This window comes from Empidonax traillii, unplaced genomic scaffold, assembly GCF_003031625.1.
Source record: "Empidonax traillii isolate 1590-97213 ecotype Southwest subspecies unplaced genomic scaffold, ASM303162v1 scaffold1262:size201849, whole genome shotgun sequence".
NCBI classification, from domain to species: domain Eukaryota; kingdom Metazoa; phylum Chordata; class Aves; order Passeriformes; family Tyrannidae; genus Empidonax; species Empidonax traillii.
In genome coordinates this window covers 88,341-113,860 of record NW_020956455.1, presented here as the reverse complement: position 1 = coordinate 113,860, position 25,520 = coordinate 88,341, and the positions used below count along the sequence as shown (strand labels likewise).

Below are 25,520 nucleotides of genomic sequence, written 5' to 3'. Positions count from 1 at the left end.
ACCGAGGGGGAAACAACCGGGGGGACAGGAACCGGGGGGAAAACAGCCGGGGGGAGTCGGGGGGACAAGAACCGAGGGGGAAACGAGAGCACTCCCTTGCTGGGGTGGGGGAACTGCGGGGCTGTAAAGCGTAGTTGATTGAGTTAAAGAAACCAAAAGTCTTGTCACGTTAAGCTCCCAGTGGTTGAAGTGTGTTCCTTTATCGGGAACCCGTTTTGGGTGACAAAGGGCTTTGATTTCGTTTCAGCCTGTTTGCGGTGTGACTCCAGTGACCACTGCAGCCCCACTTGTGTTATCTCCTGGTGCCAGGGGGACACGCGGGTTACCAGAGAGCCTGTTGGGAGAGTGTCAGGAAAGACCTTTCTCGTTAATGTATGACATGTGGGGCATCAGGATCACTCAACTTTTGTGCCCTCCAGAGCTGTGTTTGTCCCTGGCTCACACAGGGATGCCCTCGGTCACTGCTGTGGAGCCTGATGGCTGGAAAGTGCCAGCGGGAAAGGCCCTGGGGGTGCTGGTGACAGCGCTGGACACGAGCCAGGTGTGCCCAGGGGGGCAGGAGGCCGATGGCCCCGGGGCTGTGCCAGCCCTGGTGTGCCCACAGGCCCAGGGCAGTGATTGTCCCTGTGCGGGCACTGCTGGGGCACCTCCAGGGCTGTGCCCAGCTCTGAGCCCTGAGAGACACGGAGGGGCTGGAGCGTGTGCAGGGAAGGGAACGGAGCTGGGAAGGGGCTGGAGCAGCAGGAGCAGCTGAGGGAGCTGGGGGGGCTCAGCCTGGAGAAAAGGAGGCTCAGGGGGGACCTTCTGGCTCTGCAATCCCTGCCAGGAGGGGGGAGCCGGGGGGGGTCGGGCTCTGCTCCCAGGAAACAGGGACAGGAGGAGAGGGAACGGCCTCCAGCTGGGCCAGGGGAGGGGCAGGTTGGACATCAGGAGGAATTTCTGCCTGGAAAGGGTGGTCAGGCCCTGGCAGGGGCTGCCCAGGGAGGTTTGGAGTGCCCAGCCCTGGAGGTGTCCAAGGCAGGCCTGGCTGTGGCACTCAGTGCTCTGGGCTGGGCACAGGGTGGGGATGGGACACAGGGGGGATCCATGGGCTGGGAGGGCTTTTCCAGCCTTTATGATTCTGTGATCCCTACTGGGAAAGTGCCAAATAATGAGCAAATAATGATCACTAGAAACAAGCATGGTCTGGCAATGGAAACAGTGCTCCCGCAGAAATGTATCAGGGTTTTCCTTTAGGTACTGGTTCTGAGGTCAGGGCTGGTGGTAATTATAGGCCTTTGGGTTTCAGTGTGACACTTTCTGGAATTTTACTTGTAAAGGCTTAAAGCCTGGCAGCTGAAACAGTATCCACATGGAAGGGGAAGAGATCACTTACTGCAAGGGAAGTGGGTATTTCACAATAAAATTTAACTTCTGAGTAGAAAGCTAGTTGATTGAAATCAGACCATCAACGTAATTTTTGTCAGAAATTATAAACACTAAGTTTTCTATAATTTTATCTCGAGCTTGGGCAGCCCAAAAGAGCAGTCAAGTCCGTGTAGTGCTGTTTACATGTGCAAAGTGTCTCTGGGTACCCACTGTGTGAGCTCAGGGAAGGAAACAAGGAAATTCAAGCAAGAGAAAGGAAGGAAGAGGCAGAACTGTCCAAGGCCAGCTGGTGGGGACCAGCACTAAGAGCAGAGAGCACAGGGTGAGGTGAGGCTGGCTTTGAGAGGACAAAGCTTTCATTCAGGAGGTGAGGAGCAGGCCAGGAGCTCCACTAAAGAAATTCCAGGTACCCCATCAGTCATACAGCACAGTTTACGAAAACACACATTTAAAAGATACCAAAACCCAAATAACTTGGCTCTCCTGGCACATATTTTTGTTACACACTATAACATATACTGGAATTTCCTTTTACAAGTTTACAGCCAGTTAATGATGGCTTTCAGACACACTGGCTTTTAGCATCTCTGAACGATGACATATTTGAGGAATACTGTTTTGGTCATGGGATCAGACTCACCCTTTTGTTGTCATAGAGAAGTACTGATTATGCCTCCTTGGAGTAATAAAAACTGCTCTGTCTTGACAAAACAGGGATTTATCCTCTGTAAGGCCACTCAGGGCTTCCCAAGGGTTTGGCTGGCTGAAAGCAGCTCTGAAAGCCCATCTGCTGAAATCTCTGTGTGCTGTTGCAGGCCAGCCCATGTGCTTAGGACGTGGTTTCCTGGCAGAGGGGAGGCAGCAGTAGTTTCTCTCCAGTTGTCTCAGCCTTGCCAGAAGAAACCCTTGAAGACAACAAGCCCCAGAATAAATGCAGTCTGTGCACAATTAGATCAGTGCAGTGCCAAATAATTGAAGATGAGTCCAAGTTCAATCTGTCACAGTTTAAACCTGTGTTTCTTCTTCAGCTTTGTATTTCACGTCTCGAATGTTTCGTTTTCCCTGTTTGACACAGCGCTAATGCAGGGTGGGATTCTGCAAAAACCTCTGTAAACAATATTCATGGCATATACAGTGCCTCTTGTTCAGAAACAAAGTGGGGTCCTCCTCACTGTTACCAAATGGCACAATATATTATTCAGCAGCTGGGCAATTCACCAGAAATGCACTTTATTTCTTGGCTCTGCTGCGGGCGGGTCGATGGGAGGAAACGCCAAGGCAGGTTTGCAGCCTTCACAAACCACCAGAACCTGCACAGAGCGTTGCCACCAAAGCCTAGCCGTGACTCTGAGGCAAACCCTGACTGAGCAGAGGGTTTCACTTCTCCTCTGTGGGCTGTGACAGCCATCAGGAGTGGGCTCAGCACACCTTGGCCCCAGCAGCATGCTAGCCGTGCTCGCTGGGGGACCCAGTGAAAAGCCTTGCTTTCCCCAGCAGAAGGGGTTGGCAGGTGACCAGTTCAGCTGTCACTGGCTGCCCCAGACTCTGCACATTGAGACAAGTGCCACATTCCCTTTCCTTGCAGTATTGGAGGCTGCAGGGCCCTGGCAGAGCGTGTCCCAGGGCAGCTGCGCTGTGAGCTCCACACTGCCAGCCAGGACTGCTTTGTTCAGATGGCAGAAACTGCTGCAGCCACTTTTTAAATAACATTTCCACACATTTCCACATGGAGGATGGAGCTGTACCATGTTCAGGTGTAATTTTCACATTGGTCTGTAAACTGCTCTGTGGGTTGTCGGGTCTGGGCATCCTGGTGCTTCTCCAGAACAAGTCAGGCTGGAGGTGGAGCTGATTACTGCTAGAAGTGTAATTATAATCTCAAATTTTATTCAGATAAGGAAGTTATCCTCCCCCCCTGCCCCCTCCACTCTTTTTCCTTTTGATCTCCACAGAATCACAGAAGGGGTGGGGTTGGAAGGGACCTCTGGGGAACATCTAGTCCACCCCCTGTTAACCTGCCTTATTAATTCCTTATTCCATCTGGGATACCTACAGAGCCAGAAAGAAGCAGCAACATCAAGTACATGAATAAGCTTTGTTCTTTCCTGATCCTGTTTATTCTCATTGCCTTGCTCCTCCACTTTCTAATCACCATCCTTCATCCATATATTTTAACACTCTTCTTGAGCTCCTCATTTTTCCTAAATACTCAAGCTGCTCTCTTTGAGGTCAGCATCTCATCCATGCTCTTTTTCTACCCTTCCAGAGATGCAGTTTTCAGTTCCCTCTGCCCTGTGCTGGAACCATTTAACAGCCGCTTTCATACCTGCCACCAGAGCTTGTCCAGGCAAGATCCCCACCTGCGCATTCTGCTGTTCACCCTGCTGCTTCAGTCTGGCTTTTGTGTTTGTCCTGCTGACTAAACTGGCACCTCCTTTAGTCTCCTCAAGCCAGTATGCAGTGGCACTACACTTTCTTTTTCTATAACAATGCAGTGGGAATGTGTAAAGGTGTGCCAGCTTTGTGGTGACATCAATCACTGTGCCTGCTTCCCTCTTTTCATGTCTTTCTCCTGTCTTTTCAGTCTCCTCTGAACTGACCTTGATAGCTGAAACTGCTGCTGGGTGCAAAGCCTCCTTTGAAGAAGACTCCTGCACCTTTCTCAGGGTGTGTAGGCAGAAGGCCACCCCTGCAGATAATTCTGGGGACCAGGAACTTCACCTGCACAAGCACAGTGGAGAAATAGCTGGATAGCAGAGCTCACCAAGTGATGCACTTGGTCCCTCTGCCAAAAAATAACAACAAAACGCACTCTTGTCCAAAAGATGTCACCACTAGCCACTTTTAGAACTTGAAGCAAACCTGTTCTTTTCTGTGGAGGGTTGATGAGGAGCAGCCTGCAGTGGTTCAGCTGCATCCCATCATCTGCCTGTCCCTATGGGGAGGCACTGGGGCTGTTCCCTGCACAGAGGAGACAAACACCTTCTGAGCTGCCATGACCTCAGACTCCAGCAGTGCCCCCTCCCTTAAGGGACACTCTGCTCTCTAACCAGTGTAACTCGTGTTTTAGACCTTAAATTGCAAGCTGATTATACAATAAAGGATAACTTTGTAATGCCTGGCCAGTTTAAGAAGCTCAGCAACACAATATTAAGTAATAATTACATGGGACAAAATTACTGTCTGAAACACAATGCCAAAGAAGTTCCTTTAAAAAAGTACTATGTAATATTTCTCTTTTTTGTTTTGTGGGAATGGGAATGTACATAAAAAGTGCTCAATGAAAAGTCAGGCTTCTTTTTGCCAGGATTTTTTTTTGTTACTTCCACCATTGCCAAGCTATGAGAGGATCCTGTCCTGCTCTTTGCACAATTACTTTTATTTTCTCCCAGAAGCTGCAGTGCTTTCTGAAAGTGCTAGAAATGAACTTGCATTTTTTAGCACAGACACAGAGTATCAGAAAAACAACAAGGTCCCTTTTCTTGACCTTTCTCTGAAATGACCCTTGAACACACAGCCTCAGGAAAAGAGCTGCAGAACGAGTGTGATGTGCAGTGGAACGTTTTACACCCTTCAGAGGGGTCAGGTTATATTCTGAGGGTTGCCTTTGAGTATTAGAGCAACTTTCACCTTGACAGATGTTTGTCTCAAAGACCTGAAGTCTGGAAAAGTAAGTGGGTAGGTGTCATTATTTCTGGATACAGAGTGGCACTTCAGTGTTTGTATTGTGGAAGGAGAGGTATATTTTTAAAATTTCCAGATTTTGAGGTACGATCAAATGCTGGGATTAGTGGCAGTGCAATGAAATGGTCACACGAGGTAACAAGATAACTACTCAGTTTTCTAATTCAGGAAAGACAGTAATAAATGATAGCCAGTGTTGTTCAAGGAGACCATGCACTCCACATGCCAGAAGGGGAAATGAGAAACCATCAAAACCCTACAATCTGTGGGCTCTTGGATTACACAGGGCTGTCCCCAAGCTACTGAGTAGGTTTGGCATTGAAATCCGTGTCAGAGCTGCAAAGAGAGACAAAAAAGAACCATCCCTGCAGCCATCACCTGGCAGAGCCCTCGGGCACCTCCTTCCCTTTGTTTCTCTTGCTCTTTCTTTGCCTCTCTCCCCTTCCTGCACGTTCTGCCCTTCCCCCAAGGAAGGCTGCAGCATCTAAAAACACCATCCTTCAAACCTTCATCCTCAAAATCTGCTCCACTGTTTTATAGGTGGGTTTTTCACATAAAATCCTCCTTGGGCCTCTTCAGTCTCTGGGTGCCCCCAAAATGAGGAATGGAGAGCAGTTATCCCACTTCAGGTCAGAGTCTTTCCCCTTTACTAATATAATCAATAATCTGTTGCAATTCAAGGGACTTCTAGTGAATCAAGGATGCCTTTTTTTGCTGTGCCTTGACGTGCACTTGCCCTGCACAACGGGAGGCTGACAGGTGGAGTCAGGAGGGGAGAACAGGACAGGCTGGACTCAATCCCACCTCTCAGGGGATGGTGGGAACACAGAAACTGTCCTTCAGGGCTGAGGAGCAGGCAGCAGGACACTGCTGTGACCCACCAGTGATGGAGGGCTTTGTTTGAACAAGTAACTGCCTGGTAACCAGATTTTAAAATGAACAGTGTTTCCCAGGCTGCTCTGGATCAGACCAAACTAGAAAGTTGAAATGACTGATCTTGTTGTGTCTTCAGCAGCTTACCTGGCACAGAGGCGGGAATCCCACTGGCACACAGCACACTGGAGCAGGAGCTCCTTGGCTTTTTAATGCCACAAAACAAGCTTCTGTTTGCACCCTGAGCTGTGTTACAGCACGACTTGGGCTCCTGTTCCAACCCACGGCCGGGTGAGGGGGACACAGTGGGAACCTTAACTTGCACAAATTCCCATAAAGCTGATAATAGAAGAGCTCAAAGGCTCTTCCTTTCACCTCCCCACTTTCTGACAGGAAAACCTTTTTCTCTCTACAAAGGCAGGCAGAGCACAGGACTTACTGCATCAAACAGAACTGAGATCAAAGGGATCTCAGCTGTGCACCATCAACTCCCACATCTCAGGTTTGCCTCTCTGCCTCCCCTTGCTGCTGCAGTGGGATGGGTTATTTAACACTGCATTTAGTCCTTTCCTAAGAGATTACCAGGTTTAGTTCAGGTCTAACCTTCTGCCACTGAAAGGACTTTAGTAGGTGGGACCTACCCTGAGCATCTCCTCCCTGCTGCTGTTCCTCCCTTCAGCCAGAAAAGGGGGATCTCTTCAACACCAGAACAAGAAAAAAATGTCCTGTGTACGTGGTGATTTCTTTTTAACCCAAGAAAACATCAGACCATGCCTAAATGATGTGTCACGAATGCAAGTGTAGCACATTCACAAAGGAAGTCCAGTCTGTGTTCTTGGGGTGGGGGAAAAGGGAGCAGGTGTGATAGGAAGGAGGAGGAAATCCTCTCTCCTCTCAGCAGTTTTCAAGCTCTGTTACATCCACTTCTCTTCAAGGACTGCTCACCACTCTGCCCTCACCCTGAGGATGAGAGGCAGGGAAGGAGTTCCCTCTGCTGTGTGAGAACTAGAAAAACCTGCAAATGTGAGCAATAACCAAGAAAAACTAGGATAAACAGCAACCAAGAGGGTAAATGTGAAGAGGTAACAGGCCTGTAGTGCCCCAGATCAGCTCCTCAGTGAAACAAGAACAATGCATAGGTGGTTTAAAATAAATATAGTCTCTTACTAAAAATGGCACATCCTCTCTAGCTTCACCACCCACTCCTAATGGATCAAAACAATATTCTCCAGCTATCAGCAGCCTGGTCAAGAACTGACTGCTTTCCCCAAAAAACAGGCTTAGAATAAAGGCTTCTTACTTAATTACATTAAAAAATTATTTCCGTGGGATTGAACTGCTTAGTTGCCCCCTAAACTTAAACAGGTTCTTTTGATACATGTATTTGAAGGTTGACTGACCTGTTCTAGGAGTAGTTATTAATTAATAATTATTGATAGGAGCCTTATCATTCAAGTATAATGATGATTTTTTTTTTTTTTTCTGAGGTCCAGGTGAACACAAGCAAAGAAATCCATGGAGCTGAAATTTAACAAGGCAAATACATGGATAGGCTTTGCAGGAAGCCACATCTGCCTTCAGATGTGCCACCTGGGGGAAAACAATACATATTTTAATTGAATGGGAAAACAAATGCAATCTTTATTATTTTGTAGAGTTAGGAAACATCATGGAGATAAATTTATGGGAGTTATCTATCCTAATACTATCTAAAACAGCTTTCTACACTGGAAAACTAGAACCAGAGACTTCTAGAAACCCCAGAACAATTAATTCTTGGCTCTTTTCTATCCATCATCAGCAGACTTTTTTTCTTCCTGCTCTGAGGAGATTATAAATGCTGAGTTACTCTGGGCTGTCTGAGCAATGATTTGGGTTTCAAAGGAGACCTGTCCTGGCTGAAAGCTTAAAGCTCTGCTTTCTTGGCAGAGCCCCACTCTACTTTCAGAGTTGTGTTGCCAGAACTGTTTACAACCCCGAGCAAATCACTGGCTCAGAGAGGTGTGAACCCACCCAGCGCCCTGGAAAACCCATTTCACACCCGTGGAAACAAACACCATTCCTCGAGACTGATCCCATGCTGAACAACAAAATTCATTTGGCACAATTTACCAAAAAACAAACAAACAAACAAACAAACAACAAACCAGTAAGAAGCAAGCAGTGCTTTCCCCAGCAGCACTGACAGAAACACACAGGGAAACAACCCTTCAGAGCTGCTCAGCCTCTCTGCTGTTCCTGGCCAGTAACCACCGATTTTCCCTTCACTCCAGGTGCTGTCATTTATCATCTTTATCTGCTATATTGCATCTCTAGCAGCTTCTTTCATGATGGCACCGCTCCTCGAGTTTCTGCTGGCACTGTTTCTTTTTTTTGCCTACGCCTCCAAGCTGAATGAGAAGTTTAAAGGACTCTACTGGCCTCTGACGGTGAGTGGAAGGTGCAGCACAAGCCCCAGACTGAACCGTGCAGGGTTACAGGAGGAGAAGGGACTGCACACAAGTTTAGGGTCACTGTTAACAACTCCACCCTCTTATTAGAAACTTGTCTGTGTTGCCTCTCGTAGAGAAGGTGCCAGGGCACTCTTTGAACCGTGCTGTGCTATACCCTGTAGCTTGTTTTGGTGCTGACACACAGCTTGGCTTTATCCAAGCACAGAATTTATGCCTAATTCCAGGCTTAGGGCTGGATCTTCAGAGGCAGCATCAGCCTGAGCACTGCTGGGGGCTCCTGCCCACTGCCACCCTCCCAGGCAGGGACAGGGGGGTGCTGCCAGCGAGGGACAGGCTTTACTGGCATGGTTTTCAATTCTCAGAACGTGCTGTAGAGGGGCAGAGTCACCCCACAGTCACAGCTGCTGCTGGGAAGGGGCAGCCCTGCAGCTCCTGGCACCGGTGCTGGGGCTGCAGGCGATCCCCGGCCACTGGATGTCCCTGCTGCCCCAGACACACCCTGCACAGGGAGCAGTCCTGGAGCAGCACAAACACTTCCCAAAACCCTGCTGACCTAATCAATCTGGAGTCTCTCTCGGTACCAGCAGTAGTTCATCATAGTGAGAGCTGAACCAGAGCTCTCAGTGCATAAAAACGACTTGAGGGAGGCCACTGGTGGGTAAAGGGCTATCAGTGGCTTTGACTGCACAGTTTTCAGCTGGTAATCTCAGTTCCATCATTTTCTCATTGTCTACACCCATCTGTTTCCAGAGCTAAGACAAAAGAGGCACTTGTGTGTTTATTTTGGCCATTACCTTAATACACTGCAGCCACAGAATGTAGATAATTGACCCTGTCCTGACTTCAGAAGAGTCAAGTTTCTTGTAGGATTTGTGTTTTGAGACATTATCCGTCTGTTCTGAAAGGGCAGAAGAGCTACCTGTGAACAGAGCTCAAGTGCAGCTGCCATGATTTACACATCCCTGGGAATCACAGCTGTATTAAACACCCACTGCAGAGACAGCCCTGCTGGTGTCACAGGGCATGGCCCTGCCGTGCAGAGCCACAGCAGCTCCTCTTGCAGTGATCACCACAGGCACTCTGGGCAGGCTGCTGGAGTCACAACAACACACCGAGTACAAATCACTTCAATAAACAAAGTGCTTAGTTCAATAAACAAATCCCTTCAATAAACAAAGTGCTTAGTTCCTGACTGAGGAGTTCCTGCAGACAGAGATCATCATACAGACCTATATCCACGCAGGGACAAGCACCCACCTGTTCCCACAGGAGCTGTACCCTCCTCCTGAGCCCTGGTACCACAGGAGTTCTGCTCAAAGATGAGACTTGCAGGCATTTCAGATGATTCTGCCATCAGACCCCTCGCTGTGCTCCGGGGCAAACAGCCCTTCCCAGCCTGAAGAAGGGTCTGCCCCCCACAAGCTGAAAGCAGGAGTGACACAGCATCATCTCCAAGAGCAGGAGTTGTGCCAAGATTCCAATCATCTCTTCCTTAAAACATCCCCCAGAGGAGCAGCTCCTGCAGCCCAGAGCTCACACAGGGTGGTCACTGCTGCAGGGGCAGAGGGTTGGAGAGCTCATTGCCCAGCTGGTTTGCAGAGGGGTTTGCATGCTGGGGCTCCGTGACTAATCTGGGAATGCATCACTGCTTATTCCACAGGATTTCTTGCGCTGTGTCACTGCTGCCATTATTTACTTTGCCATTTCCATCGCTGCTGTCTCCAAGTACAGTGATGGAGCATCTAAAGCAGCAGGGGTGAGTAGACATGACCTTCCCACTCCTGTACTTTGGTGAACTGCCTAGAGATACAGTCCAGAAACGGTTCAATTTTGACCCCATTGCAAGCAACAGAAATTTCTGCAATTAACTGAGAATTGCTTTGCCCAAATCAAAGAGGAAATGATCAGTTATTCAGGAAAATACGTTTTGAATCAATAGTTTTTTCATGCTGACAGTGCTGCTCAGTGTTAACTGTGCTCCTTGGGGAAGGCACCTGTTCTGCTTTTTAATTCCCCCAGATGCACAGGGAAGAGAAACTCTGTTCCTGCCTTTGGAACAGATCCTTGAATGGAGGGAATAATATTAATGACTAAAAAAAGGAATCAAACCTGTAACTGCTAAGGCCAGTCTAAATTAAGTCATTTCAACCTCTCAATTTTACTTGGAGGAGCTGAAACAAGAGCAGTGTCATTTTACCCTCCAGCACCACGGCTGCCCAGGAGAGAGCCTTTGCCATCAGCATTTTGTGTTCAGAAATACAATCCAGCCTATCCACCTGCAACCTGACTCCAGGCATCAATAATGGAGGCAACATAAATAAAATCTGCATCATAATTTTTAAAGATGGGAAAGAACAATACCCAGCAGTGCTGAGCAGGAGCCCTTACCATCCCCAGTCACACACAGTGCAAATCCAGACCTCATTTTAATCTTTGTTCCTCAATTTATAGCTGGAGATGTACAAATGCATTTACCCCAGACTAAAACCCAGCCTGTTCTTGGCACTGCTGCTGCTCTGACACTGAAGGGGGAACTCCAGAATAATTTTAATCTCAGTCTGGTTCACTCAGCAACAGACAGGTCTCCTTGCAAGCCAGGAAGAAATTATTTCCAGAGAAACCAAGGTTGATTTCTTGATGGCAAAGAGATGCCCAGGGATGGTGGAGGTGCAGGTTTTGTTCTCCTGTAACTCCCAGCAGATGTTCTGATGCTCAGAACGTGCCCAGAGGGGCCTGGGGAAGGGCTAAAGACACAGCTGATGACTTCTCAGGCTCCCAAATTAGCTGTAATTTAGTTGAGGCCATTGAGTCACAAGCCATTTCCCTTCCCTGTCCTCTTGGAAAGGCACAGGCACAAACCCACCAAGCTCAAGCTTTAGGAGTTTCTCTTGTGTTGTCACTGCTGGCCTGTTTTAAGGAGTGTTCTTTTGCCCTTGCAGGTGTTTGGGTTTGTAGCCACCATAGTGTTTGCCATTGATTTTTACATCACCTTCAACGACCTGCTCGGTTTCCTCAAGCAAGGCAGTCCTGATCCCCCCGAAGGGCACAAGTCAGAAGGTGGGTAAAGTTCCCTGCTCTGTTACACGAGCAGGTAACCTGAGATTTTCTTCTCCATTTCACCTCTGGGGGGGAGCAAGAGCACTTATTTTCTATTCCTGGCTGCCTTGGGTTTGTGAGCCACAACTGTGCTCACTTAGGAAGCTGCTTATCCTCGAATACAACTGGAGTTCCAGTGACTTACAAAGATAAGGAGCAAGGCAGCAAGGTGACATCCAAATCTGGAAGCCCCCAAATCCAATCATAGAAACTATCAGCACAGACTTTCTTCCCCCATCAAAATGTCCTAACGCAAAAACAAGCAAACATCTGCCTTTTTTCCATGGTAACTTAATAATTAACACCCATTCATCCACAGTCTTTCATGTCCAGTGTGCTCTTCTATTTATCATCTCCTTATCATGATTGCCTGTTGTGACCAGCTTCATTGACCATCTGTGGGCAAATGGCCTTGAAATCCCAGGGCCAAAGAGCACAAAATCAACAAGGCTGTCAAGAATTTGTTTTCTCTAGCAGGAGGTATAGTCCACTTCAGACAGATCCACTTAGATAAAGATAAAAAGAGGGACCCACTGCTGGGTGTTCAAATCCAATTCAGGTCAGGCCAGGCCAGAGGTAGCAGTTTTGCACTGCCCAAGAGCCCAAAGTGAGCATCATGTCCCTGTGACACTGCTCATTCCACCCACCCAGAGGAAAAAGACCATTCCATGCTTTAAAAAAAAAAGAAAATAAATCCTTAAACCCAAGAAAACAACCCACACAAAACCAAAACCCACAAACCTCCTCAAAAACAAACACCCAAGATGTGCACAGAGTCCTAGAAGGTGTACAGCAGCACTAACAGCCTTTTCTAGGGATTTTAGGAAACTGTTACATGTTTTGCAAGCTTCAGGCCAAAAAGAGAGACAAAAGGAAGAAGAATTAATGGAACAGATCACAGGAAATCGCTGCCACCTCCTCCTCTGAGCCATCCCCTGCACTGTGGTGCTCCAGTGCCCCTCAGCAGCATTTCCAGTGCCTTTGAAGCTCCCCTGGAAGCTCCATCCTGTTGGCAGGAGCATCCCAGGGATATCATTCCCCCAGCCCTTCCCCACGCCGTGTCCTTTGGAGCAGCTCCTGCCCAGAGCAGCAGCAGGGCCGGGGCTTCCCGTTCTCCTTTCACTTTTGTTCCTTGTTTTACCCCTCAGATGAGGACTCTGACTCTGACTCAGACTGAGGAACCAAACACCAACCAAGCGTGAAGGGAAGATGATCGAGCACTTTCCTCTGCTGAATGCACTGCCAAGTGAAAGATCTCCCTTACTGCAGCCTCCGGATCCTCTTCCCACCTCACTGCTCGTGGAATCGCCGAGGCATGGACAGGGCAGTGATGTGGAGAAGAAGACAATTCCCAAAGCCATTAGAGACTTTGTCAGAACTTCAGTTTCTGCAGCAGTTCAGCCTTTCCCAGAGGAGTGTGTCCCAACACAGCTCAGTCCTCCTTTGCCCCTCCTTCCTACGACGTCCCGAGTGAACGGGAACGGCATTTTAAACGTGTAATCAGAGCTTTTAACCTGCTTTCTTCCTTCCAGATCTTTAACACTTACAGCTTTTGTACTTCTTGACGTGCCAAAGAGGAGAGGTTTGAATGCCTCCATTTGTATTTCTCTTTTTAACTAACAGTATTTCCTTCTCTGGAGTCTGAGTGTTCCACTCTGAAGCACTGAAGGCCTGGATTCCAGTGAAGGGTTGGTTACATTTATATCTGCTGCCTGTCTGGGACCACAAGTGACAACTGGAAACCTGCAGCGAGAGCAAACCTCAGAGTCTAACTGCTGCAGGCAGCTGGCTCATCAGACATTCACAATCACTCTTTTTAAGCTGCTTGGATGGAGTCACATCCCATTCTGCCACACGTGGGACAGCTGAGCCCCAGGAGGGCAGGGCATCCTCCCCACTGGGAAAAGGCACAGAAACCGAGCCCCAAACTACAGAAAGTCTGCAATGAATTCATTTTCCCAGACTCCTTTCCTCAGTGGGAAGGGAGAAGTTGGGTTGGTTTTTTTTTTTTTCCCTGGAAGGACAGGAATAATTGTGGTGGTGTATTCAGGGAAAAAGCCTTCTGAATTTACAAGGTGTTTTCAAAAGTAGCACAACTTACCTTGAAATATTTGTATCCACCTACAAACACATGCTGCTTGGGAAAAGCGTGGCCTGCTCCTTACAGATGGCAGCAGACAGCTCTGTGCCAAAGAAATCTGGAGATATTTTTTAAAAATTAATACAGCACCAGAACAGGTGGCCTTTACAAAAACTAAAATGAGAGCAGATGGTACTAAGAGAGTAAATGAAAAACAGGGGTAAAACAATAAAGGCAGGTTTCCCCTGGAATAAAATCACCACTTGGATTGCAGTTCCCTGGCAGCAGCTGGCTGCTGCCCACAGGACCTCACAGGGAGCAGGGATTGGGAAGGGGCTGGTCAGACTGGAGGTGTCCTCAGGCAGCTCCTACATCTCCTGTTTCCCGACCACTGAGAACAAAAGCAAAACAAGTGGTTGATTAGTTCTAAATGTGACAAATCACCTCTACTTTTATAAGAAAGACCTCTCTGGACCTTCTCCTGTATGAAATCCCGTGTTTCTTTCCCTTGTTGTCATATTTTCCTGGCACACACTGTGACATCAGGGGACCTGGGCTCGTTTTTATACTCATTTTGTATTTCTCTCTTTTTTTTTTTTTTTTAATTAAAACAAAATGTACTGCATGTCACATCTGGAAACTAGTACATGGTTAATATTTAGAAACCACTCTGGATTAAATCTCTTTTCATAGAAGTGTTGGGTGTTTTTCCTTATTTTAAGAGCTGATTTTAGTGCCTCCCCTCTGCCCAGCACAGGGAACTCCATCACTGTGTGCTGGGGAGGTGGCAGAGCACAGGGGGACCAACCCCTGCTGCTCCCACAGCTCCTGAGGACAAACAAACATCATCTTCAGGGCATAACCATGGAAGAATTTAACCAAGGATTACTTTCCACATATTGAGACACTGGGGATACAGAGCTCTCACCTGGCAACTAAAAACACAGCAAAAACAGTCCCCTTTGGGCTCACCCTTCACACAGGTTGTAACCCAAAATATACTGAGCTTTTCTGGCTGTTTTTTCACCTTGGATCACTCCTAAAGTCAACAGAGGTAGCAAAGTGGCTCATGAGTTGCTTCAGGATTGCTTTAGCAGGGAAATGCCTGCCCAGGGAACTGGTTATTGGCTTTTAAGTACTTGATGATTTCATTCATTTCTAAGCAGTATGCTCCCAGGGTCAAGCACTTGTGTAGGATTCCAGCCTTTTATTTAAAAAGATCTGTTCCCATGACCGAAGTAAAACACAGTTCTGTATTTTCCAAATATCATTTCAAAAACTTAAAAAATAATTAAAGGCCATTTTGACTGAGGGAGGTGGGGACTGACTCAGTCTATTGTCCATTTTCTGCCAGCACTATTGCACCAAGATCAGAGTCTGTGCAGAGCAGGGGAGAAGAAAACTCGGTGTAGAATCAGTGCCAGACGTTTAATGGTCTAAACACTGAGACTCAAAGCCACTGGCAGGGGAAAAAGCACCACAGACAAGTGGTTCCTGCAGCTCACACTGGCTGAAGGGCTCTCTCCCTCCTTCTCCTCTCAAAAACCTTTTATATTTATCTGTGGAACTTGTTCAGTCTTGTGTGCTGGTTCTTGGACAGGTGACATGAAGGAATTCAAGACCTCTCCAAGCAGCTTTTTTAAACTCTGACTGAACTAAGGGGCATCTGGCCCTGCTTCCCAGAATATTTAACATTTGTGTGTGGGTTTGTTTGGGGTTTTAGTTTTTTGTTTTTTTTATATAAGTCAATGTTTAAATCTATTTCCTTGAAGAGGAAAATACCAATTCCAGTGTTAATTTTGTCCTGTGCTTTTATTTTATATATTTCGGACATTTTATATATTTTGTCCCTCACATTGTGTTTGCATGATCCATGAATAAGAAATCCATTCATCTTCCCAGGAGACTGAAGTATTCAAAAGTTAGACAGAATAAACTTTATAAAATTTGACAAGTGGCAAAGCTGCTCTGGACTAAGGACCCACAGGGTAATCCACTTTGCTGCTGCTTCCAGCCCCTCAGGGCAAGGTGAGCTGCCCCCCTTGCTGTAAAAGCACATTTTTGGTTGCACCATTTGTTGTTTATTCAGATTTTGTTAAAAAAAACGCTGCTCTTTCCCTTTTCTACACTTCCACCTGAAGTTTCTTAATTTCTAATTCTAACTCCATCACTCCAAACACCCCCCCTTCCTCCTTCTTGCCCCACTTTACACACTGAGAGTGATGTCCCATGGGCTGGAATATCCCTCTGGTCAGCTGGGGCCACCTGTCCTGGCTGTGTCCCCTCCCATCCTCACACACCCCCCACTGGGGCCCTACAGGGGCAGGAAAGGCCTTGGCTCTGCTCAGGAGTAACACAAACACCCCTGAATTATCAACACAAAGCCAAACACAGCCCCACAGCAGCCACTGCCAAGAGAAGAACCCCCAGCCCAGCCCAGCTCAGCCCACCTTTACAGATGCAGACAATGTTTTAGTACTTTAATATGTCCATTTATTAAACAGGAAGTCCTTCACAAATGATTCCATACTATATTGATTGGGCTAAGTGTTAGAAAACTACCATTTTCCCTACATACAAAAATACAGACTTTTACCACTATGAAGAATGATCAAAGAGTACCGTGAGAACCCAAATCTTCCCAGACCAGAAAGAAAAGACAGAAAGACAACTAACAAAAAAAAAAACCAAAAAAAAATTTACAAAAAGTTTTGTGCCCATATACAAAAGACTGGGAAATCAAAATGACATTTAAAACTGATAAATACACCATTTAAATTATGCTCTAACAGAACGGATTTTTAAAACAGGACTGCTTTCTGTATTGCAAGACATCACAATTGTCCAGCTCGTGGTTTTGATTAGCAGACACCAACAGAAGAAACACCAACAGACTGAAAAATTGTTACTGGTGTGGGAACAAGGTGGAGGTTCTGTGTAGAGTACCTTGAGATTGGTCAAGCATCAAGAGAACAACTTTCACACACAGAGCTGGGAGAGGCTGCACTTGCACGGGCACAGCTGGAGGGAGCACTGTGGGAAACAGCTGCTTCTCCAGCTGGCCACGAGCTCCTTGAGAGCCTCCAGAACTCCCCAAAGCAGAGTGACGCTCCCCATGAGCTGTCCCTGTGTGAACATGCGCTAAGCTGGGATGTTCCCGAGTCCTCACTCAGCACTGGGTGACAGAGGGACCCTGAGCTGCAGCCCCCAGGGACTGACACCGGGCAGGTGCTGCCTGTGCACCCAGAGCATGCAGGGAGATCCTCTGTGACCCAGCAGGACAGGTTTTACTGCCAAAGCAAAGCACCAAGGGTGTCCCACAGCGGATTGTGCTCGTGTGGTAACAGGAAACTGCATCCCCTCTGCTCAGCCCAGGGTGGAAGTGGAACCTGCCGTTCCAACTAACACCTCAGAGCTGTTTGCAATCCCCAATCTGTCAGCACAGGACCTACAGCCCTGGCACAATCTTTTGGCCAGGCCTGGCTGCTCCTCAGACGCCACAAACCATGAGCTGTGAGCCACAATGAGAGTGTTTAGGTTGGGCCTGCAGAGTATGTTTAGTGTTCCTGCAGAGGGCCCAGGGTCAGCCCCAGGGGTGGAGATTTCCCACACTGAGCATCTCAAGGACAGAATCTGGAGCACCTTCCACCTCCACCAGCCACGTGCTCTGAATCTCCATGCTCAGGGCTCACCCACTGCAGTGCACCAGCAGCAGGTGGGGGTGGGAACAAAGCGGGAGGAAGGCAGAGATGCATCAGTGACTCAGTACAGAAAGTGCTGCCTGCTTGACCAAATCCACCCCTCTGTTTCCGTGAGTGACAAGTGTTCACACCACACGTGGAAGGCACCCCAGGTGAAGCAGTTTCTCGGTATTTTGTTTACAGTTCTGTGAAAAGACGTACAAAGTGTCAAACTTCCAAATCAAAATGGAGCATTATCATGAGAAATAAATACATACTTTACTATTTTATCGTGGGTTCCTGAACCCTTACAAACCTCAACATATACAAATAGTTTCCAAATGACACTAACACAGAAGAGAGTAAGTCTAGACAGATATAATGATCAGCTAAGTCATTCGTTATGTCATAAATGTGGGGCCTAAAGCACAGAAATCATTTTAAAATGCAACAGATTGGCCACAAAAATCAAAATGTTTTCCTACTCCAGAACTGTGATGAATGAGTTAAAGCTGGATGATCTGTAGTGCTAAGATACACTCTCCCTCCATGATATCCAACGAGTAGAAACCAGTAAACATTCAAGATTAAAGTATAAACAGTAGAAAAATGAAGGTAGCAATTGTTGTAATAAAAGGGTGCCAGAACCACTTGAACCTGTAGACATCAGGACAGATGCAACATTACTGAAAGTATTTAGACAATACTACTTTTGGGATTAAAAGGTTACCAAAAGTGGTAGATCAGCCTAGTTCAGAGAGGGTGTTTCCTTTCAAACACATGAAGGTTTTAATTAAATATGTCTATTGAGACATTTGTCCAAAACAATGCAAGACCCTGACATTTCCTGTACTCCACACAATAGCCTGGGACAGTCACAAGAGGCAGATGGTCATGTTCCATTCTGTTCCTCACATCCAGATGTCACTGAAACAGCTGTAGGGACCAGCCCCAACCAAAAAAAAACAAGAAACCCCCAGATACTCTGTTACTACAACCTGGCCATTGCTTTTTTAAATGCTCCTATGTCCTCATCCTGAAGCCAAGAAATACTTCCCATATATGCTAACTGGCTTTTTAAAGTTTTACCCATGGAGTCCATGGGCTGGAAAAACAAAACAAAACAAAACATAAAACCTTCATAGTAAACACAAAGCTCTATGTTATAAATATGTCAATCATGGTAACTATGTATATTGTATATAAAATTAAATATCTTCTGTTTGCCAAGTATAATTTAAAAAAGGACTATCTGTGGCTAGTTATAAAAAAATATTTATTAACCCATAGAGATTAAAAGGCAATTTAAGTAACTCCCGTATCCAGCACATGTGAAAGAGCTGTGCTGGGATTCTGGATTTATCTAATCACATTCCTACGATAAATAGACAACTTTCACTTCTGGGCATATATAAGAACACTTTTGAAACCTGCATATCCCAAAAGAAAATGAGATTGTGTTGATTACTCTAAAGGCTCTCAGAAGTCACAGTGTAAGCAGATTTTTTAAAGATTATTTTTACCATACAAATGGTTAAATTATAGACAAATTTAAAAAAGACAGCACAAAAAAAAAAAAAAAAAAAAAAAAAAAAAAAAAAAAAAAAAAAAAAAAAAAAAAAAAAAAAAAAAAAAAAAAAAAAAAAAAAAAAAAAAAAAGAACCAGAACAAGGAAACCCTTTCAGGTTGGCAGCACCACTCTGACTTGGTCAAACAGATCTATCAAGGTGGCCAAGTTGCTAATAGGGAAAAATGATATACCAGGAAAAAACTCAGAGGTTTCCTGAGCATTTGTATAAATTCATTTTAACCAAAAATACAGAGAGGAATATGGCATCATTTCTACAAAGTATTTTCAAACATTCCTCTGATTTCGCTATCATTTTTAAATTAAAATTCACGCCCAGGACACCTCTGTCTGCACAGGGTTTTGGGGCTCTGCTGGGCTCCAAATAACCACCAATCCATTCTCTCATGCTCCAAACAGAGCCCTGCTGAGCAAACACCTCTGATCCAAGGGGTGTCTCTCCTTTAGGAACTGCAGGAGCACATTTTCCTTCTGCTGTTGGGGATTTTTATTGTTCAAACATCCCTTTGAAAGGACTGGATTATCAGGAGCCCTTCTCATATCTCATATCCATGATCAGATTGTCCCTGCCTTTTCATTTATCCCAAATACCTGCTGAGGATGTTTGGCTCCAGAGCTTCCAGCACAAGAACTGTTCCTTATCCTCTGTCATGCACAAAGCTGTTCAGCCTCTCAGCTGAGCAGGACAGAGGGTATTATTTTCTACATAAATTGCCCTTAAAACTTCCTTATTTTAGATTTTTGGTGAGGGTTTTCCCCTCACAAAAGTGAAGGAGAAATGCTGAAAAAGTTCTCATGAGACAAGAAAACAAGAGACACAGAACAAGACTAAGGAATGGAGGGGAAAGGTTGCATCAATAAAAGCACATATTAGCTAAGCATTTGCTGTGCCTGCACGTGCCCTGTTAAACAGCACAGAGGTGACAAATGCCAAATTCCTTTAGGGACATTACAGTTCATGGAAAAAACTAGTGGTTAATTCCCTCCTAGCAATCCCATCAGTTCTCCTGCTGTGATCCACAGCACGGTGAGAATCCCCAAGTGTCAGGAAGGGACAATCATCACGAGAGACAAAAAAAAAAATAAACTATTACCTTAGGGAAGAGTGGAAACTTCCCCTTTGTAGAATGGACAGTGAAATGCAGACAGGTGGAACAACTCTGGGATGCACAGTGCAGCACATGGGACAAATAGAAGCACCACACACTGACCCTTTTTTGTGATGACTGCAGTTTGGGTAACAGTCTTAAAATAGTACCTCTGTGTAAAATTAAGTCAGGGAGGAATGAGCCACATACACATCAAGTGATCCTAATATTTCAAATTTAGTTGTCTCTCACAGCTACTTTGTTTCCCTTCTACATAATCCAAATAGTAAATAATGTCTCTGCAGACTAATAAGTGCTTAAGATTTTTTAGAAAGTATATTCTGTACAATACTAAAATCATCTTTGGTCCCAAATATAAGGAAATTACAGATTTACAGCTGCTTTTGTTTCACAAAGTGAATCGGTAATTTTAAAACCAACGCTGTGCTAAGATCAAGTCACGATGAAAGTAATAAATAATGGCATTTTCAGCTGAAGAGAACTTATTCCACATGTAAAAGCCCCCAAAGTATATTATAATAGGTGCCCAAGGATTACACTTTACTGGAGGTGTAACTGTACCACTCCTGCACTTGTCACTGCAGCTAAAAGGTACCTGTGACCTCACTGCAAGGAAAACTCAGTGAAGTCACCCCTTTCCGAGGCAATCAAAGGTGCAGGGATTTGAAAGACACCAAATTCCTAAATTTCTGGAGGGCCAAGGCCTCCCACAGCCCTGCCCCCAGCAGGATCAGCACAGGGAAGGATTCGGGAACCCTCCCTTCCATCACTGCCATCAGCCAGCACAGGGACACAGAGGCCTTTGCCACCCATCTCCCAACCTGTGCTCCTCGATTTCAGGTGCCAGTTCCACTCCAAACACGTGGATTTCCTGGAGAACCATATTTTGTATTTTAGTGGGTGGTTTTGGTTCACTTTTGGTTTTGGTGGGGGATGTTTTGGGTTGGGTTCTTTTGGTTTTCTTTGGGGTTTTTTACAGTCTTTATACAAACTGCTTTAATGCCAGTTTACAATTCCAGTCCAGGTGTGCTTGTGCTACTTTTAAAAAGCGCCTTTTAGGGTTTTTACTGCCAGTCATTAAGAACTGACCAAATCTCTGCACACACAAACTCTCTACAAAAGCATCTCCAAACTCCCCTTGCAACCTGCGCCAGTGCCAGGCAGTGCTGATGAACACAGGGCTGGAACAACCCTACTGGCAATGACACACCCTTATTTCTGCCCCCTGCACGTGGAACTGTCATTTACTGCTCAAGGAATGCACAGCAGCCCTGGGGACACCCCCACAATAAAATGTCTCTGTTCTAAACCAGCACCAGGCTTGCAGGTTCAATCTGCTTTCAAACTGACCCCTTTGGCATTAACTCCAATGGAGCACAATAAAATGCTACCACAGGAACTGATAAACCATTGCTCCCTAAGAAAATGCAAATTTTCTTTAAAGACATCAGTCACTCTGAATTTTAACCTCCATCTTCGCCACCCAAGTGAAATGCAGTGCAGATGTCAGTACACTGGAAATTAAAAGGCATCGCCTTTGTCATCTTTTTTCCCCACACATCAAGATAAATCTCTGCTCTCAGTTTGAACACAGAATTAGGGTCACACCCATCCCTATCCCAGCTCCCTCCAGCATCAAGAATCCCAGGCACTTCTGCTGATCTCCTGGTTGGTGTAACCTGCTTTTCATAGTTAAAACACAACCTATTTCTTAAGGCTCCAGGTACCTGCAGTGATCCCTGCAGGGTGCAGCTACATCACAACACAAAGTCAGGCATACAAGGCAGACACTCAGTCCCACTAATGCCATGGATTTCCATTCTCCTCACCCCAGAAGGGAATTCAGCTCCAGACATCTCCTCCCCCACAATGTCTTTGTGGGACATGCAGGCAGGCAAATGCCAAATAATGAATTACACAGACAAAAACACCAAGCAAGGCAACAGAAAAATATCAAGAGACATCTTCCTAATAATATTATGGTATTATTAGGAACAGAATTTGAGGTTTGAGTACAGAAAAATGTAATTCATTCACTGGAAGTACAATTAAAATAAGAAAATTTCAGTTAGGTAAAACTATTTCTAAACAAATCGATACAACCATATTATCCTCCAATTAGTTAAATTCATTTTCCAAAGAGACATTTAGGGGAAAACTCTGCAGAAATATCTACTTCAAAAAAAAAAAAAAATTAAATCAGGTTTACCTACTACCAATGGTTTTAATTTTAGAACCACCATCCTTCCGAAAAGAAATATTTATCTTACACGAACCACAACTTTGCAACCTTAGAAACACTTTCTAAGCACATCGTAATTTTTGGCTAGTTCTTGTTTACCCTAGGCTCGGAGGGAAAGCAAGTTCTAGCAAGACCTTCTGGAAATGTTGAACCTTAAAATAAAATTTAAAAAAAAAATAAAAAGAAAGCCATAGCTGGAACTAAGTCTATTGGATGACAACCCTTTCTTTCTCGACTGTGTCCCTCAACCCCCTTTTCTCCCCCTGTCTCCCATTTTGGAATGAAGAATAGAACAGAAGCCACCAAGAGCACAGAACCACCCACTGGCACTGGAGTGTCCCACCACATCCACAGTTCAGAGCTGGCCAGGGGGCACCTCCAGAGTGACCACCCAGCACTGCACCCCCAGACCCCTGCAGTGCCTTCCCCCTCCTGGGGCTGAGCGTGCAGATCCTGCCCTGGGGCCGTGTGGGGATGGACAGGCACAGTTTGCTGGACAGGGTACGTGGCTGAAGTTATTGCTGTTGGCCCCTCACCTCCTTCTGGGGGGGTTTCAAATCACTTTTGGTGGGTTCCTCTCCTGCATGAACCAACCAAGGTGGTGCTGGTTGTGCTGGTCTCGAGTGTTTGCGGCGGACGAAGAACATGGATCTCCAGGGAGGGAAGGAAACTACCGTGCAGTTAATCCAGAACAGTAACACACTTCAGAACATATATATAAAATATATTATATAAGCTATATAATATATGCATATACATATGTAGAGATCTTGAATGGATCTTCCTTTGGAACGACCATTTCCCGCCTCCAGCCAACACCTTCCCACTCAGCGGCACCCACGCAGGGCTGGGCATCCTCTGCCACCCTCTGATCTTCCTTTTCCTCTGCCAACAAAGAAAAAACCCTTCTTCCATGAGGGAGTCAAGCACTTCTCTTCCCTTTGCAGTCCCCCTGGAGGGTGTGTCACGCGTCCAGGCGCTGGATCTCGGGGCGGTGAACTACCTCCCTGGACTCTGTCCGAGCGCGGATGTAGTCGCTGGTCTGCCGGCTGCTCTGCTGCCTGCTGCTCACCCGCCACTTCCCCACGGCCAGGAACGTGTTCACAGCATACACTGCCATTGCCAGGAAACCAAACACCTACAGCGAGCAGAAACGATTGTCAGAGACACTTCTGGAGCACAAGAAGGAAAGCAGCCTCCCAAGCAAGCCCTCAGAAGTTTGGTTTCCCGCACTGTTTGCGCTGACAAATCATCAGGGCCTGGAAAATTGATGCTGAACTTCGTCAGTGAACTAGAGAATCTGACTAAGAGCAGTGATCCCAGGAAACAAAGTTCCCTGGCTACCAACATGACAATGAAACCCTGGAGGAAGACCCTGTGGTGAAGGAAAGAGCTCTTCACCCAGCAGCTCACTGCTGAGGGTGCACAGCAGCGAGGCAACGACAGCAGGTGACCAGTCCAGGCACTGGCCTGGAGCAGCAGCTACTCTGCAGTTCTTCCTTTATGCTTCTGCAGAATTCATGTTTGGTTTTCAAAACCAGGTTTGAAAAGGAAATTGAAATGGTTGGCAACTCAAGCACAAAATTAATTTGCTTGAACTGACTGCTGTGGATTTAAAACCTTGAAGTGCTTCTGTACTCACTCCACCAAAAAAAAAATCATCTGTGGTGAGCAAATACTCAGCAAATTACATGTAAACAGCTGCAATTTCTTCTGAACTTTTAGGTCTGCCTTTTCCATAGGCTTGCAAAACAGAGCAGGATCATCTAAGTTGGCTACAGGGGAAGAAGCAAGGCCAGTTCAACTGTAAAGTATTCTCTGCAAGTGTTCTTCTGTTTGTTCTTGCCTCAAGCCTCAGGACAAACAGCTCAAAGGACGTTAATACTCTTAAAATAAGAATTATCTGAGAGCAAACTGTAAAATTAGAAGTCAACTGTGACAGCAAAGGCAACAGGTGTATTCAATGAATGAGTAAAAGTTAATCTTTACTTTTGATATAAGAGTTAGATATAAAGAAGTTCAAGTTCTTACCACAGCAGCAATTTCTGCTCCAGTTTTATGGTTTAAAGCAGCAAGTACTACAGAGGCAATGAAAAAGAAGAAAGTGCTGAGTCCAGTGTTGACCAGATCCTAAAAAAATAAATTCATTAGCATTACTAAGTGATGATTCTTTGCTTCCTTTCATTAGAAGTGACAACACAGAAGGTGAGAACAAGAACCAGAGCAATACCTGCCCACTTTTATGGAGTTATCACTGGTACAAAAGGCACAGGATCAGAGTGCACTGGGCTGTGCCCTGAGACACAAAGCACCAGGGCAGCCTCTGCACACCTCATTCCATCTCTCCTGGGCTCATCCTAACGGACTGGCAGCATAAACAATGACTAAAGCTGGCACTGAGTAACGTGACTGTCACACCTGAGCACTCCAGGATCCCCTTGTTCTCTCTCACATCAGCACTCAGGAGCTTTTCCACACATTTTTGAGCCCTTCACTGTATAAAACTGCATGGCCTGTGCAATTTCTGTGGGTAACAGCTGCCTGTACGGTAAGAATACATAGGTTTTTACTGATTACTGCCTAAAACTGATGTTTCAAGCAGATATTTTAGAACATATGCACAGCAACACAGTCAGAAAACTCTTCTTTTGCTCCATGCAGGGAAAACCAACTTGCTACACACAATTCAGTGATCCAAATGCTGCACATGTCACTGGTTTCAGGTGATTATGCTACCATGCCTTACATAAACAGGGACATTAACAGAAGGAAGAATTCTAAATAATTCTATAATTATTATTATATATTATATAATTATAATAATTATACCATACAAGACTTACCTGACCTTGAGGGAAAAAAAAAAAATCAAGGGTTTAAAATAATGGAAGAAACAGAGTGGAGATTCAATAGGGAATGTTCGGTGTGTTACTCAGGGCTTCTTTCACAAGTTTAAAACATTGGATCTGGATGGACACTGCACACTCCCATTGAACTGGGAATATCATTCCAAACCTCAACACAAGGCTACCATGGGAATGGAGTGGTTGGGGTGGAGGAACCAAGAAATGGCAGTTCAGCACAAACAGCCTGGAGGAACACGAAGTCAGGGAGAAGTGAATATTATCCAGTAAGAACTGAATATTATCAGAGCCAAAAGGGATGGAAAGACAACCTGTACACAAGATTGCTGGGCAACTTACAGGCCTGAGCTGAAGAAAAAACCCAAACACACAACCAAACCACACTGAACATGCCAACTCCCACCCTAAAATGAAAAAAAATCCCTGCTCGAGCTTACTGAGACAGATGTTATCCAGCCCTTAAGACATCAAACCAAATTAGAA

General features: G+C 45.8%; 2 protein-coding genes across 2 annotated transcripts in view; one reads left to right on the top strand and one right to left on the bottom strand.

Annotated features, from left to right (window-relative positions):
* The first annotated feature begins 8,189 nt into the window (after positions 1-8,189).
* On the top strand, positions 8,190-14,249 carry CMTM3 (CKLF like MARVEL transmembrane domain containing 3). Its single transcript, XM_027906229.1, has 4 exons — positions 8,190-8,354; positions 10,039-10,134; positions 11,318-11,435; positions 12,623-14,249. The coding sequence occupies exons 1-4, from the start codon at positions 8,253-8,255 to the stop codon at positions 12,649-12,651; spliced, it is 345 nt and encodes a 114-aa protein (XP_027762030.1). The 5' UTR covers positions 8,190-8,252; the 3' UTR covers positions 12,652-14,249.
* Positions 14,250-22,638: 8,389 nt separating this feature from the next.
* CMTM4 (CKLF like MARVEL transmembrane domain containing 4) overlaps positions 22,639-25,520 on the bottom strand; it is a 28,534-nt gene continuing 25,652 nt past the window's right edge. The window contains exons 3-4 of the mRNA XM_027906230.1: positions 24,205-24,303; positions 22,639-23,311 (exon numbers count right to left, since the gene is read on the bottom strand). Coding sequence (XP_027762031.1) covers positions 23,138-23,311; positions 24,205-24,303 — 273 coding nt within the window. The 3' untranslated portion in view covers positions 22,639-23,137. The remainder of the gene's footprint in view (positions 23,312-24,204; positions 24,304-25,520) is intronic.

What these genes read in the sequence shown, in the direction of transcription:
- CMTM3 (XM_027906229.1), top strand. Translation starts at nt 8,253, where the DNA reads ATGATGGCACCGCTCCTCGAGTTTCTGCTGGCACTGTTTCTTTTTTTT. An exon ending in GACTCTACTGGCCTCTGACG is followed by an intron (nt 8,355 to 10,038) that starts GTGAGTGGAAGG and finishes CTTATTCCACAG; the next exon opens with GATTTCTTGCGCTGTGTCAC. An exon ending in CGAAGGGCACAAGTCAGAAG is followed by an intron (nt 11,436 to 12,622) that starts GTGGGTAAAGTT and finishes TTTACCCCTCAG; the next exon opens with ATGAGGACTCTGACTCTGAC.